General features: G+C 29.6%; 1 protein-coding gene across 1 annotated transcript in view; it reads left to right on the forward strand.

The window, feature by feature from the left end:
• LOC108764174 (neuroendocrine convertase 1) overlaps positions 1–13,394 on the forward strand; it is a 32,448-nt gene that overhangs the window by 15,537 nt on the left and 3,517 nt on the right. Inside the window, exons 3-12 of the mRNA XM_018512259.1 lie at positions 1,656–1,760; positions 2,029–2,241; positions 3,112–3,258; positions 3,699–3,765; positions 5,588–5,859; positions 7,230–7,442; positions 8,107–8,207; positions 9,559–9,624; positions 10,849–11,001; positions 12,779–12,948. Of these exons, the coding sequence (XP_018367761.1) occupies positions 1,656–1,760; positions 2,029–2,241; positions 3,112–3,258; positions 3,699–3,765; positions 5,588–5,859; positions 7,230–7,442; positions 8,107–8,207; positions 9,559–9,624; positions 10,849–11,001; positions 12,779–12,948 (1,507 nt within the window). The remainder of the gene's footprint in view (positions 1–1,655; positions 1,761–2,028; positions 2,242–3,111; positions 3,259–3,698; positions 3,766–5,587; positions 5,860–7,229; positions 7,443–8,106; positions 8,208–9,558; positions 9,625–10,848; positions 11,002–12,778; positions 12,949–13,394) is intronic.

Consider the following 13,394-nt stretch of genomic DNA (forward strand, 5'->3'; position numbering starts at 1 on the left):
AAATATGCCCGAATAAATAGACAATAATAAGACATTACAAAGATAGAACGCTTATGATTTAAATCATTTTAAATTCTTATTAAAAAAGATGTTAATTATTATACCTGTAAACATAATAATAATAATATTTTAATAAATGTTTAACAATGTATTAATTGCGCACATAAATACAAATTTAATATTTAATAACATTTTTAATATATAAAATAATTAAAAATCTTATACAAAAATATACATAATTTATTATAGCTAAAGAATAATTATTATAACTAAAAATAATTAGTTAAAAAAAAATAACTACATGTGTTTATAGCATTTTGAAAATTTACAAATTGTTTAAAACTTATTTAGAATTATTATTTTTATGTGTAATGGATTAACTTTTTATAGCATCTATAAGCTGTCGAGTCGAAAGTAAAATACAATTTGTCAATAGATACATGTCAAAATGTCACCATAATACCATTCGAACCAATTTACGACAACAGTGACATAAATGCCAATATAGTCCTATGCGAAAAAAAACGCATATCGACAATTACCAGGAGAGGCAGATCAAAGTTAGGAGGTATCTCAAAATAAACGGCACGTGTCTGATGCGTTACGGAAATATCATAGTCTTCTCTCTTACACAAACGACACCCAGTTTTCTACCAGGTGGTCTCCCCTCCTACACTCTTCCCTCGCTCAGTCTCGTCATATTGCTTTACGCCATGCGGAACATCGCATGCGGATGCCATATAAAAACGAAGGCAAACCGGCCACATGACACTGTGGATAATAATAACGTTACGATACCCCATTTAGACTTTCGATAGTTCCCCCCAAAGGAGTTGCTTCATCTACCAACTGCTTTTGTATGCTATCCTGATCGTAGCGTCCCTTTCATCCATTTAAAGGGCTTGAACGTCGGGACGTCTAGTTCTACCCTCACCCTAAGCGCGTCAACGAGGGGGTAGTTAATATCAATGCACACGTGACATAAAGATGCGATGTTGATAAACGTTCGAAGAAGTAATTTTAATGCACATATTAAACATATCAATTTTGCATAATAGTGTTTTAATTTATTTTTTTAATTTAAAATATAAATATTTTTTATTTAAATAATTCTAATATTTTATTTTGTGTCCTATTATAAACATTATATAATCGTAGAACTTCAGTATTATTAAAAAAAAATTCTTTAATTTTTTCAAAAATATAAAAATAATATTAATAACGTTTGCTTATATTTTAAAAATTAACTGTATTTATTTATATATATATATATATAATATAAGCTATTCTCTTTAATGTAATTATTTTATACTACTAAATATTGTATCTCTTTAATTGTAAAATTATATATATAATACGTGAATGAAGTTGAAATAAAAAATATATCAAATTACGGAGAAATGTAAAATTCATGTACAAAAACGGTATATCCATCGATTCTATAGATCAAATATATCATAATATTAATCTATGCTGATGAATACTGACAAAAAGGGACCAACAGCGGAAAGAGAATGAATGGAAAGTCCGCATTTTAACACTTATTTAAGCAAAAATTTAAATAAAGGCTTAATCTGACTTCAAGTTCATTAAATATGCAATCCGTATCATTGACCCTCTTGATAAATTTACATGTAATGGATCTCTTCATTTAGGTTCTCGGATTCAAGGACACATATATATGGCTTAAGGATGATAATCCGAGCCAGATAAAAAGGGGAAATATTCGCTTGACAAAGGCTCTTAATGCAAACTCTAAGGTAATCTTTATACTTTACAAGCCTCATTTTATGATTTCAAATAATATTATATAGAGAGAATTCTCTGACAGAGATTTGAAGTTAATAATTTCTATAAATAACTTTTTAAGTTAAAGATTATTAATTTATTATCAATAAAAGTATTTGTAATAAGATTTTGACAACATAATTATATAAATATTCGACAAGTATAATTATATAAATGCGAAATTATATACGAAGAAAACGCAACTTTCTTAACATTTAATTTACATTTTATCGAGGAAAGATCGTCTGGGCGGATCAACAGAAAATCATAAAACGTCTTAAACGTGATTACATCTCCTTTGTTGATTTGGAATCAGAAAAACCTTTAATACGAGAAAAACGTCTACAATTCATGTACGGAGATGTATCAAATGCCATTAACAACGAAAATCATAATGCTGACCATAAATTACGGATATTCAACGATGAACTTTGGGATCAAGAATGGTATATGGTAATAACAGTTAATAACATTTATACATTTTTTCTATAATAATTTTTTGCACAATTACTTGTAATAATGCTCTATTACTGATTTAAAGATTCACGATAAAACAGATTCAAGATGAAAATAGTTGAATTTATCTACGAAAGAAGTACTGTCATATGTATTATATCTTTACATCGATATAACTCCAGAATTATAAATATTATACACAAATGAAAATTTTTAAATAAGCATATTTTTAGAATTTTGTTTGTAAAGCATCTAAATAAACCTAGAGAAAATCACTCGGTAAAAGTTGTACTCAAAATTTATGCAAAAAAGCAAATATTATATAAACAACAGTTCAAATAGGAGAATCTCATTTGTCCACAAATCGATTGCCTACAGTATTGTTTGCCTACATCTCGCAAAAGTGCATGTAGGCAATCGAGCTGTAGACAATAATTTTTGTGCGCAAACAAATTGTCAGTAAAAATGATGTAGGCAAACGATACTGTAGGCAATCGATTTGTAGGCAAAAAGAGCCATCTCGTTCAAATAAATACAATTAATAATTTTGTTTATTTGTATAATAAGTGTAATTTATTTAATTTATTATTTACTATAAAAGAACACATAAGAAATAAGTGTACATCGGCACATATAATAATAAAGTACATAAATTTTGCAGAAACTTATATATGAACCTTTCAGAAGCTAAACTGATCAACTTCACTTATTGTAAGTGATTAGTTTATAATTTCATCAATTTTCTCTATATTTCTCTATTTCTTATTTCTAGAAGTGGAGCAATTTAGTTTTGGAGAGGCTCATACATCATACTTGTTCTTTCCATTTTTTATTTTTAATACGAATTCTCTTTATCAACCGTCGTAGCAAGATACGAGGACGAATAAAGCTTTGCCGAAGCTCGACTTAAACGTTCTGCCTCTGTATCGACTGGGGATAACTGGTCGTGGAATAAAGATTGCTGTTCTCGACGACGGTTTAGAATACACTCATGATGACCTGCGGAACAACTATGTATGTAACATTTGCTTCAAATTTCGTGTTCATCTCATAGATGACGAAACAAGTAACTTAACAAATATTTTTAAACCAGAAAACGTTATTCTCTGTTGTTATATTTATGTTTTACGTACTTTATCATATATTGTATTCAAATTATACACATATTAAGTACAGTCAAAGTCTAACTATAAATACTTTGAAGCTTTGATTGACTAATTAAAAAAAATGTTACGAAATAAATAAATAATCAAAGAATACTCCAAAATATTTGTAGCATCACGTTGACCGAACTCGTTATATCTAAAATTGAACGTTATATTTTTATACAAACCGATATTACGTATCTTCACAATTTAATACTATTTAACACAAGAATAGAGAACGTTTTTGACAAATAGTATAATGACATATATTATCTTAATTCTAACTATAATTGTAACATTTAAAATTAGGATGCGGCCATTAGTTATGACATAAATGAAGGCGACCATGATCCTTTTCCAAGATACGATATGTCAGGTAATGTCTATCAAATATTTGTACAAGTATAAGACGCAATTATATGTTAATAAAATAAAATTCGTGGAAATATTATAGTTCCTTTACATATCTTTTACATATTTGTTTAATAAAATAAGTTTTTAATGTTCACGTAATTTAAATCACAAAGTACTCGTTTGAAACAACTCGCTTGGAATAGTTTGTAGTACATTAAAACGTGTCCAGAACATTTAGTAATGTATTTAAATTAATATCTACACATAAACCGGTTTGTCGTAAAATTAATTACAAACTCGAGCGCTTGCAGAAAACTTTGTTACTAACTTCAAAATTTTACAAATTTTGGACTGTCTAAATTAAATTATTTGTCTTTCTCTAATCAATCTATGTACAAAATTATTACCTTCAAGTGCTAATTAACATCATTTTTATCTTTATTAGAACTATTTATGTTATGATATTTAATAAAAATCAGATTTTCATTTATAATTAAATAAATTTTTTTATATCAAAACCACTTAAAATATTATCCAGCACGATGAATGTAAAAAAATTAAAATTTTTCGTTTAAAAATATATCAATTTTTTTCAAAAAAGGTTATCATATATAGTGTACTATTTGTGTATTTCTGTGTGTGCGTATATGTTTGTATATAACATTTACAAAATGAAAATGTAAAATTATTATTCAAGAACATAAAATTATTTGCAACGTATAATTTTAATTATTAAAAATAATTTAAAAAATGTAATAAAATACTACATATTTCGAAGTAATATACACTTAGAAAAATTTCTAGTTGAAAATGATCAAACCAGAAAATTCTAATCACATAAATCAGAATTCTGGTTATCTCAACTAAAATTATAACGAATTCAATCAGAAAAATCTGATTTGTCCATTGTTCATCAATTCTATTTAGTGCAACCAGATTCTTTCTCTAGTGTAACTTATATCTTTTTTTATATAAAATCTTTATATTTTTACGTTAATTTATTATGTATTATTATTATATTTTTCTGAATGTTAATACACAGGATGGAGGGAACTCGGTCATTCGAATAATATAGTACCGACGTATGTAAGCGTTCGGTCAATATGATCTAATAAATAATTCACCCGCAGCCCGCTGATGAGAGAGGAGGAGGAAGAGTGTTAACATGTCGATATTAATGAAATTTGCGTGAAACTAGATCGAACATAGTTAGTCATTTCGTCCTTATATTCCCATTCACAGGTTTACAATCTAGTTTCTAGTTTATTAATTAAATGCCATTATACAGGGTCAAATCAATCATGCAAAACGCAAGCGATATGATTTTGACTGCTTCATATTTAATAAAATAGACGTTAATAATCATCACTTAGCTTATTATTTTAAAGTTTTAAAGCTTTATTTAAAAAAATTTTTTCTCCATCAAATTCTCTTTTGGAAAAAAATTATTACTATATTTCTAAAAATATATATATATATATAATTACAAGTACAAATTTTTATAAATTGGAATTAGATTTTTTATAAACACACTAGATCTCGGATAACCCTTTGCAGAATTTTTAATAAAATACATAAAGGGAAAGCAGTTCTCCTTTATAATTATGTCTTGCAAGACATACTGCTTGCATTTTTATCAGCGGATATTATATCGTCCGTATGAAATTACTTACGGTTATATTTTGAATTTCAAAGTCTAGTAATGCAGCATACTACGTAGCGAAATCTCCCACATAGACGTTACCACCGTTTCATTGCTTTCCACGATGGACTTCGACGGACCTCGTCGACCCGATTGAACATTACTGTTTCATGATCGTATTACAAATTCAACTACTCCTCAGGGATGAACGGTCACGGTACCAGGTGCGCTGGTGAAATAGCAATGGAAGCCAACAACCAAAAATGTGGCGTTGGTGTCGCTTTCGAGGCATCCATCGGTGGCATCAAGCTCCTCGATGGTCTAGTGAACGATCGTGTAGAAGGCGAAGCGTTGGGATACGGATCCGAACTTATTGACATCTACACGGCTTCCTGGGGACCGGCGGACGATGGGAAAAGTTTGGAGGCACCTGGTAGACTCGCTATTGAGGCGCTCAAACGTGGCATAACAGAGGTCAGTTGGCCACTGTTGTTGTACTCTAATATATTTTATTATAAATATCTCTTAAAATTAAATTTCTTTAATAGAAAAGATTTATAGTTGCAAATAATTTAGATTTGAACCTCGGGATTGAAATAAATAATAGATTATCCTAAAGGCAAAGCTAATACTATTATCGGTGATTTTTGAAAATGCAGAAAGAGAAATTTTTGCGATATATAAGCATTATGTTTAAAAATTTTTTTCTTAAATATGAATTCAAATATAAAATTTATGTTTTGTTTTTGAAAACATTTATGAAAAAAAAGTGGAAGTATGGAAGCTTTGTACTCGAAAGTCTCTCTAATAGGATTACGAGTGGGTTGGACTTTACGTCAGAGTGAAACAGATTTTCTGGTAATTTAATGTTTAAACAAGCCTTTAACACCGACTAAGCTTAACTCAACGTAGTTAAAGTTTAACAATGTTTTCTACGGTGATACGTTACTTATTGATCGCTTTTTCAAATAGTATAGAATTCTTAACTATTTTTTTTTTACTTGTTACAAATTTATTTTTACTGGCGCAATTTTTTAATGATATTTCGTGATTTATTCGGACTCTACGTAAACGTCCGGCAGAGTAAATTATGTCTTGCGATCATCAAATTTATTTCAGAGTTAATATAAAATAAAAAAAAATTCTATATAATTTATTAATTTCGAAATATTTATTATTTATTTAACTCAAAAGTGTTAAAGAGAATAATAAATATTTTGAAATATTTGACTAAAATTAAAGATAATTAAGAAGGTATATCCAGAAAAGATTTGAGAATAATTTAACTGTGTACAATATATATAAATGCAACAAAAGATTTGAAATTGTTTGCGTTCTGGCTTTTCGAAAGTTTTGTTAAATATATCAATAAATACATTTTATATATGATTCCAAAAATATGTCAGCTTTAATATTACCGCAGACATTAGTCCCAAAACTTCAAAGTGAGCGAGCTCGTAAAACGCTTGAGTTTATAAAGTGTTCCTTTCTCATTTCTTTTCGAGAATTAAATATGGACGAGAAGAGTCTAACAACGGCCTGAGGGAAAGGCTCGATTTACTTGTGCATATTTATAGCGGCATCTTTTATGCAACAGCATCTTTCTTTCTGCGAAACTATAACACACTTTCCAAAATATTGCAGTCATTGTACAATATACATAATTTTTTTCTTCGCTTAATTTTAACTCGTTTTTTTTTATTTTTAGCTTGTTAATAAATTATTTGTTTAAATAAATTAACTGGGATTCAACATAGTATCTATAACGTAAAAATGTTATCACTTCGTAAATTAATTTACTTTAATATCGTTCGTGGCAATATTAATATTTGAATATTTGATAGGGTCGCAACGGCAAAGGTAACATTTATGTTTGGGCTTCTGGGAATGGTGGCTCTAAATCGGATGACTGCGGATGTGACGGATACGTTGGGAGCATATACACCGTAGCTGTCGGATCAGCTAGTCAAACCGGAAGATTTCCTTGGTATGGAGAAAGATGTCCTGCTACTCTCGCTACGACGTACAGTAGTGGCGCGTATTACGATCAAATGATAGTAAGTTCTCTTCTTCTAGCTCGGTGAGTTAGTTGAAATTGAAGAAAGATAGAAATTAAATAAAAATTGATTGGCAATTCCGTGTGTATTTTATTCATAAAAACATATAAATCGTGATTGTATGAGGCGTGCAATATTTTAATATCTCAATTGCATGTACATTTTTTAAATTTTCTTTTAAACTTGTTTACAAAACGAGGAAAGTATATTACATATTAATAATACTTTTGAAACTTTCACAAGTATTTTCTTCAAGGAGTTATGCGATTTCCGTGTAATTTCCAATTATCTCCATGTCTTGATACATCTTTAAAGGCCAACGTTTCATAAACATTGCATTTCATTTCGTCAGAGCGAGAAGCAATCTAATACTCAGTTGTAAGAATTAGGTTGCTTCTCGCTCTGACAAAATGGACTGCAATATTCAGAAAACGTTGGCAATATAGTATATTAATTGTAAGACACGGAGATAACCCATAAAAGTAAAAATCGTGAACTTTTACTGAGAGTATGTAATGTCTTCCATACAAAATTCTCGATTCACGTTCATTTGACTTTTTAATATCTCTTTTAAAACGATATAAATATTGGCGTGTGAAAGAACAAGATTCATCTGACAAAAGAGTGCCTGAATAATTTAATAACTTTCATTTACACTGCGCAGGCAACAACGGATCTACGAAACACCTGCACGACTAAGCACACGGGTACTTCAGCTTCCGCCCCATTAGCTGCAGGAATATTGGCTCTCGCACTGCAAGTAAAGTACGATCATACTACCAGCAATCTCCCATTGAAACTTTTCTTTGAAACCCGGAAATGTTAACTTGATTACTAGTACTCAGTTACGTTTTATTTTTAGTTGCGCCGTCAGTGAAAGGAGATACTCCGACCCAAAACTTTCTTGTCTCGTAACAATATCCTCTCTATTAACAGTTAACACACATTTCATTATTAACCCAAAACTTCATAAACTCAAGAAATTAAAATTTAAACTTTATTATAATATAATATAATATACTGATGTATAACAAAACGGACAGTATAATTAACAGTATAATTACATGCAACAATTAGTGTAGAATAAAAATGAACATACATATTAAACAAATAAATTGAAAAGCGAATAATAATTCGTAACAATACACGCATTAAAATTTTACTTTTAATTTGTCAAAAATTTGCATGTATATACTAAAATTACTAGGTAATTTGAATCATAAATTACTTTTATTACAAAACTTTGCATTTCTTATCAAAATTAGTTTTAGACTTTATTAATATTATTTTTATACTTTATATAATTCTTTTTATGTGATTGAATTTCTCGTGGCTACAAATGCTTAAATATAATTTCCCAAAAATTTAAATAAATTCTTTAAGATAGACAAAATATAAAAAGAATAGAAAAGAGAGGGGAGAGAAAAATTCAACATAATTTAAGAAAAACAAGATATTATAAAAAAAGATTATTAACAATATTTTAACACATATTCTCAAAATATTTCTTTATAATTTCTCCTTTTCAGTCTTTATTATTGTCGTCTTTTAATGCCACTTTTAGTGTGGCATATTGGAAGTTTCTTTTATTTTGTTTTACTATAACTTTTTCATTAATAAAGATAGCTACGTACATTTACAGTTATTATTCTTTGATAATTGGCGTTTTGATAAAAAAATGTTTACAGCATGTTTGTTTGTATATAATATTTTTCACAAATGTGATAGAATGAGTGACAAGCGATATAGAGTGGCACCCCAAAGTATTAAGTATATATATATATATTTATTATATATATATAGTATGTGTATATAGTTAACTTTTCGGATATACTATATAATATATGTACATACTCCATATCGTTTTGTCACGTATCTCTCTATCACGCTTATAAAAAATGAACATATAAAATATGTACACACACACACACACACATACACGCGAAATAAAGTATGTGTATTATTTAATATAATCTATTATATACAAGAAGCCACAGTATATTGAGTCTCGATTTATTCTCAGTTAATTTATACTCGAAATATAAACGTTATTTCAGCAATAATTAGTATCGATCTTCTAATCAAAGACGATATTAATTTTTCTTTATTTTTACAGCAACAACTTAACGTGGAGAGACATTCAGCATTTGATAGCTTGGTCGTCAGAATACATTCCTCTCAGGTGAGCGTATCTCGAATAACAATTCAGGCCACGTGTATCTGCAATTGTGTCAGTTTAAATTCTTATTCTCTCATGTTACGGCAAAATGGTCGTGACGTTGTTTGCAATATAAAACCATAATTCAAGTGAAATCTGCAGGAAATTTTCTCGGTATGCTATTAAAAATAATTCTCAATGCGATTGACCATGATTGACAAGTGAGATTGCAGAAGGATTCCTGAAATGAAATAATATTAAGATCTAATTAAGGCTTTCAGAAGATAGAGAGAGAGAGAGAGAGAGAGAGAGAGAGAGAGAGAGAGAGAGAGAGAGAGAGAGAGATAAACTGTAGTCAACTTTACATAAATTTTACTTTTTGTTAAATATTTTAGTACCAGAGCACACAATTATAAAACTTTATCAATTTTCTCATTTTTTTATTTTATGGAATTAATAAGTTTAGCTTTTGAGAAACTTGATAATTTAATATTGTTAATCATCTTAATTGCCTTTAAACACATTTTCTGACATTTTTCAATGTTTTTAACATATAAATAATCTATTTGAAAAATCCAAAATAATTTTTGATATTTTAAAAAGTATCGGATATATTTGTTACACTTTTCACGATCATCAAACACACAAGTCACAACTGTGTCATGCATGAAAATTATTTCAAACAATGATGTGTAACTTTTATTGAATAGTTGTCAAAGAAACGAGGTCACGCATACATCTAACGCGAGAAAAAATTGTTGTTCGATCAGCCTACTGGGATGCGTATGCAGATGGTCATATATATTTCATATATATCCGTTAGTGCTCGTTCTCGTGTAATTTATATTCCGTACTAATTGCCTTCTATTGTCGTATCGTAAATTATAAAAACGATTGTGATAGCTTTTATAGGAACATATCGCTCACGTTGATGAATAATAGTTGTAATCATATTTCATGCGCAAACATGACGCGATATTTGACAATTAGAGTACTACAAAATATTTTATATTTATTCAAAAGATATCAATATCAAGCTTCGTTGTAATAATGCTCTTCCGGGATCATTGTTACTTTGAAAAATTTCAATAATAATGCGAATATCATTTTACTTCCGTTATAAAAATTTGAATAAGAGAAAAGGAAATCAGAGAAAGAAGTCAGAGAACAGTTTTTTCTACTTTGCATATGCTCACGGCAGTTTCTTTCCCAGAATAGGAACTTTAATATTTGAATAAAATTTTTCAGCGAAAATCCGGGCTGGTTTAAAAACGCTGCTGGATTTTGGTTCAACTCACACTTCGGTTTCGGACTCATGAACGCGTACGCACTGGTAATGGCGAGTTACAACTGGACGACGGTACCAGAGAAGACTATTTGCAGAGTAGATAACTCGTATATGTGAGTAAATTGGTTTAGCGGATTCAGAGCGGTGGCTTAATTGCATGGTTTGCGAACGTCGTACTAACCGGGCAGCGTAGGTCTTACGAATAAAATTAATTAAATGCTTCCGATCTTGTGCTTAAGCAGAAGCAAATATACTCCCGCGGCATTTAGTCTAATTTATATTTAAATTGTTAACCCTTACCATACTATGTACAATTTGGTGCCTCATCCATACTATCAAGGGTCATTAGAATCTCTTCGTTTTTTTACCTCTACAAAATAATTCAAAAAATCTCTAAAAATTCACCAACATACTTTCAACTTTCTAGAATAAATATTGACTCTTTATTTTGGAAAATAAAATAATATGTAGTATAATTTATAATTACTGAAAGACTCAAAGAAACTTGCACGAACAGGAATCGCTCGGTCACTAGTTACCCATATTAGTACGACAAAGGTTAAATTGGCAAAACGCCCGATCTTACAGATTGTTTTTTACTTTATTTCGGTTATTCAGAACTACACAATTGCAAGATTATATTTCTCTAATTTATTAAATAAAATATTTCGCGGACTGACGATGAGTTATTAATTCGGTTATAAACTCTTACAATGTCTAGTCACATAGTTACGCTGAAAAGTTATGCAATGTTTACAACAAAGTAATAAAAAATTAGTCAATTGTAGTCAATTATTCTCTTTACATTCGACTGTGATTGATTAATTTCTTACAGCTTAAGACTTACTACTGTTACAGACATCACGTTAGATTTTATTTCACGTGATTCATAAATGCTAAAAGAATAACGACTTTTCGTGCTATTTTATAATTCTCGAATGTCGCATCAATCGAATATGGCAATCTCCTTTTTCGGAGAGGCATTTGCAGATGCTCGAAGAAGCGCGCAAGATAAGAAGCGCGTCATTAACTTGAAGAAGGTCATAAAAAGTCCTCATTCGTTACATTACGACAGTGCGATAAAAGCAAGAAAATGCAGCATCACGGAGGACTTTTCTTCGAAATACTTTTCTGATAGGATATTTTATTTAGCATACCAGAAAATAATTAGAACCTTTCGTACTTATCGTTAGATAAAACTAAATATACAAATATACATAATCATTTCAAAGTGTCGTAATCTCTCGTACGTGTGACCGAAAATGGATGTTCATTTCGTTACAAGATGTCCTTCTAATACAAATACACACATGCATGTATCTCTACACTTTGAGGATTTACCTTGTTTCATGTCCGTGTTGTTACCTACTTTGCACTAAGCTTTGCGATTACTTTCATAATCCCATTGTGAGTGACGAGATTCTCACGAAAACAGCTTCATTAATTCAGGCTTTTTGCGCGATGCTCTACAGTATTATCATATAATTATTCTTACCTATAAATTATTCACTTATAATTACTTATAATTACATATGTGATGTATTCGAATTTATGTTTCAAAAAAATGCCGATAAAATGGTTTATGATCATATTATATATTATATAATTAGAGTTATAAAGTTTTATGTAACTAATAAAGTAACTACATGTAAAACTAATATATAATTTGTATTATATAGTATAGTTATATATTATATATATATATTTTGCGTTTTTTTATAGAAATTGTATGAAAGAACTTCTACAAATTTCAATCGTACGTCAAAGCCCAGAAGTTCTTCGTACGATCTGTCAATATTTCAAGAATATTCAATAGCTTCGGTTTTCGTAAAACGCATGTTTTCAAATTCATTGCTCATACACAAAAATACGTAATATTTATGGTTGCAGTGCCGATATCAGACTGATATATAGAAGTTTAAAGAAACTGCAATTCGATACCACTAACGTTTGTCGGACATCAGGGAATGAAATAATATTTTTGGAGCACGTGGAAGTCGAGGCAAATCTCAAGTATTCTCGTCGCGGGGCACTGCAGATGCGCCTGACTGCGCCTTCAGGTATTGTAGATTTGATTTTTGATTTTTCAATCATTTCTTTTCAAAATTTTCTCTTTTCTACGTGTCATTGTTAGTAAATTAAGTTTGTGTATGTGCGCAAGGGGATCGAAAAATAGAATTTTTTTCCTGTTTCTAAGCTTCGGACTGTAGAAAAAGAGATAAAAGTGTAAGTAGTACTTTTAATAAAACTTTTATGCAACAAACGGGTCGCATAAGTCTCTTGAGTCAGTTTACTCGGCTGCTTTATTTCAAATGCACCTCTGGAAACGTCAATTTTCATTTGTATCCGACTTATAAAAGTGAAAAAAAAGACGAGGGAATAACCATGAGAATGGTCGCGAAATGAACTGTTTTACGTTCTTAGCTAGAAAATATTTGAGAGAGAAAATATTTGAAAGATTCCTAAAAATATCACGCAAGAAAAATCCTTTATAATTATATCGAAG

Source organism: Trachymyrmex cornetzi, unplaced genomic scaffold (genome assembly GCF_001594075.2).
Source record: "Trachymyrmex cornetzi isolate Tcor2-1 unplaced genomic scaffold, Tcor1.1 scaffold4, whole genome shotgun sequence".
In the NCBI taxonomy this organism is placed as follows: domain Eukaryota; kingdom Metazoa; phylum Arthropoda; class Insecta; order Hymenoptera; family Formicidae; genus Trachymyrmex; species Trachymyrmex cornetzi.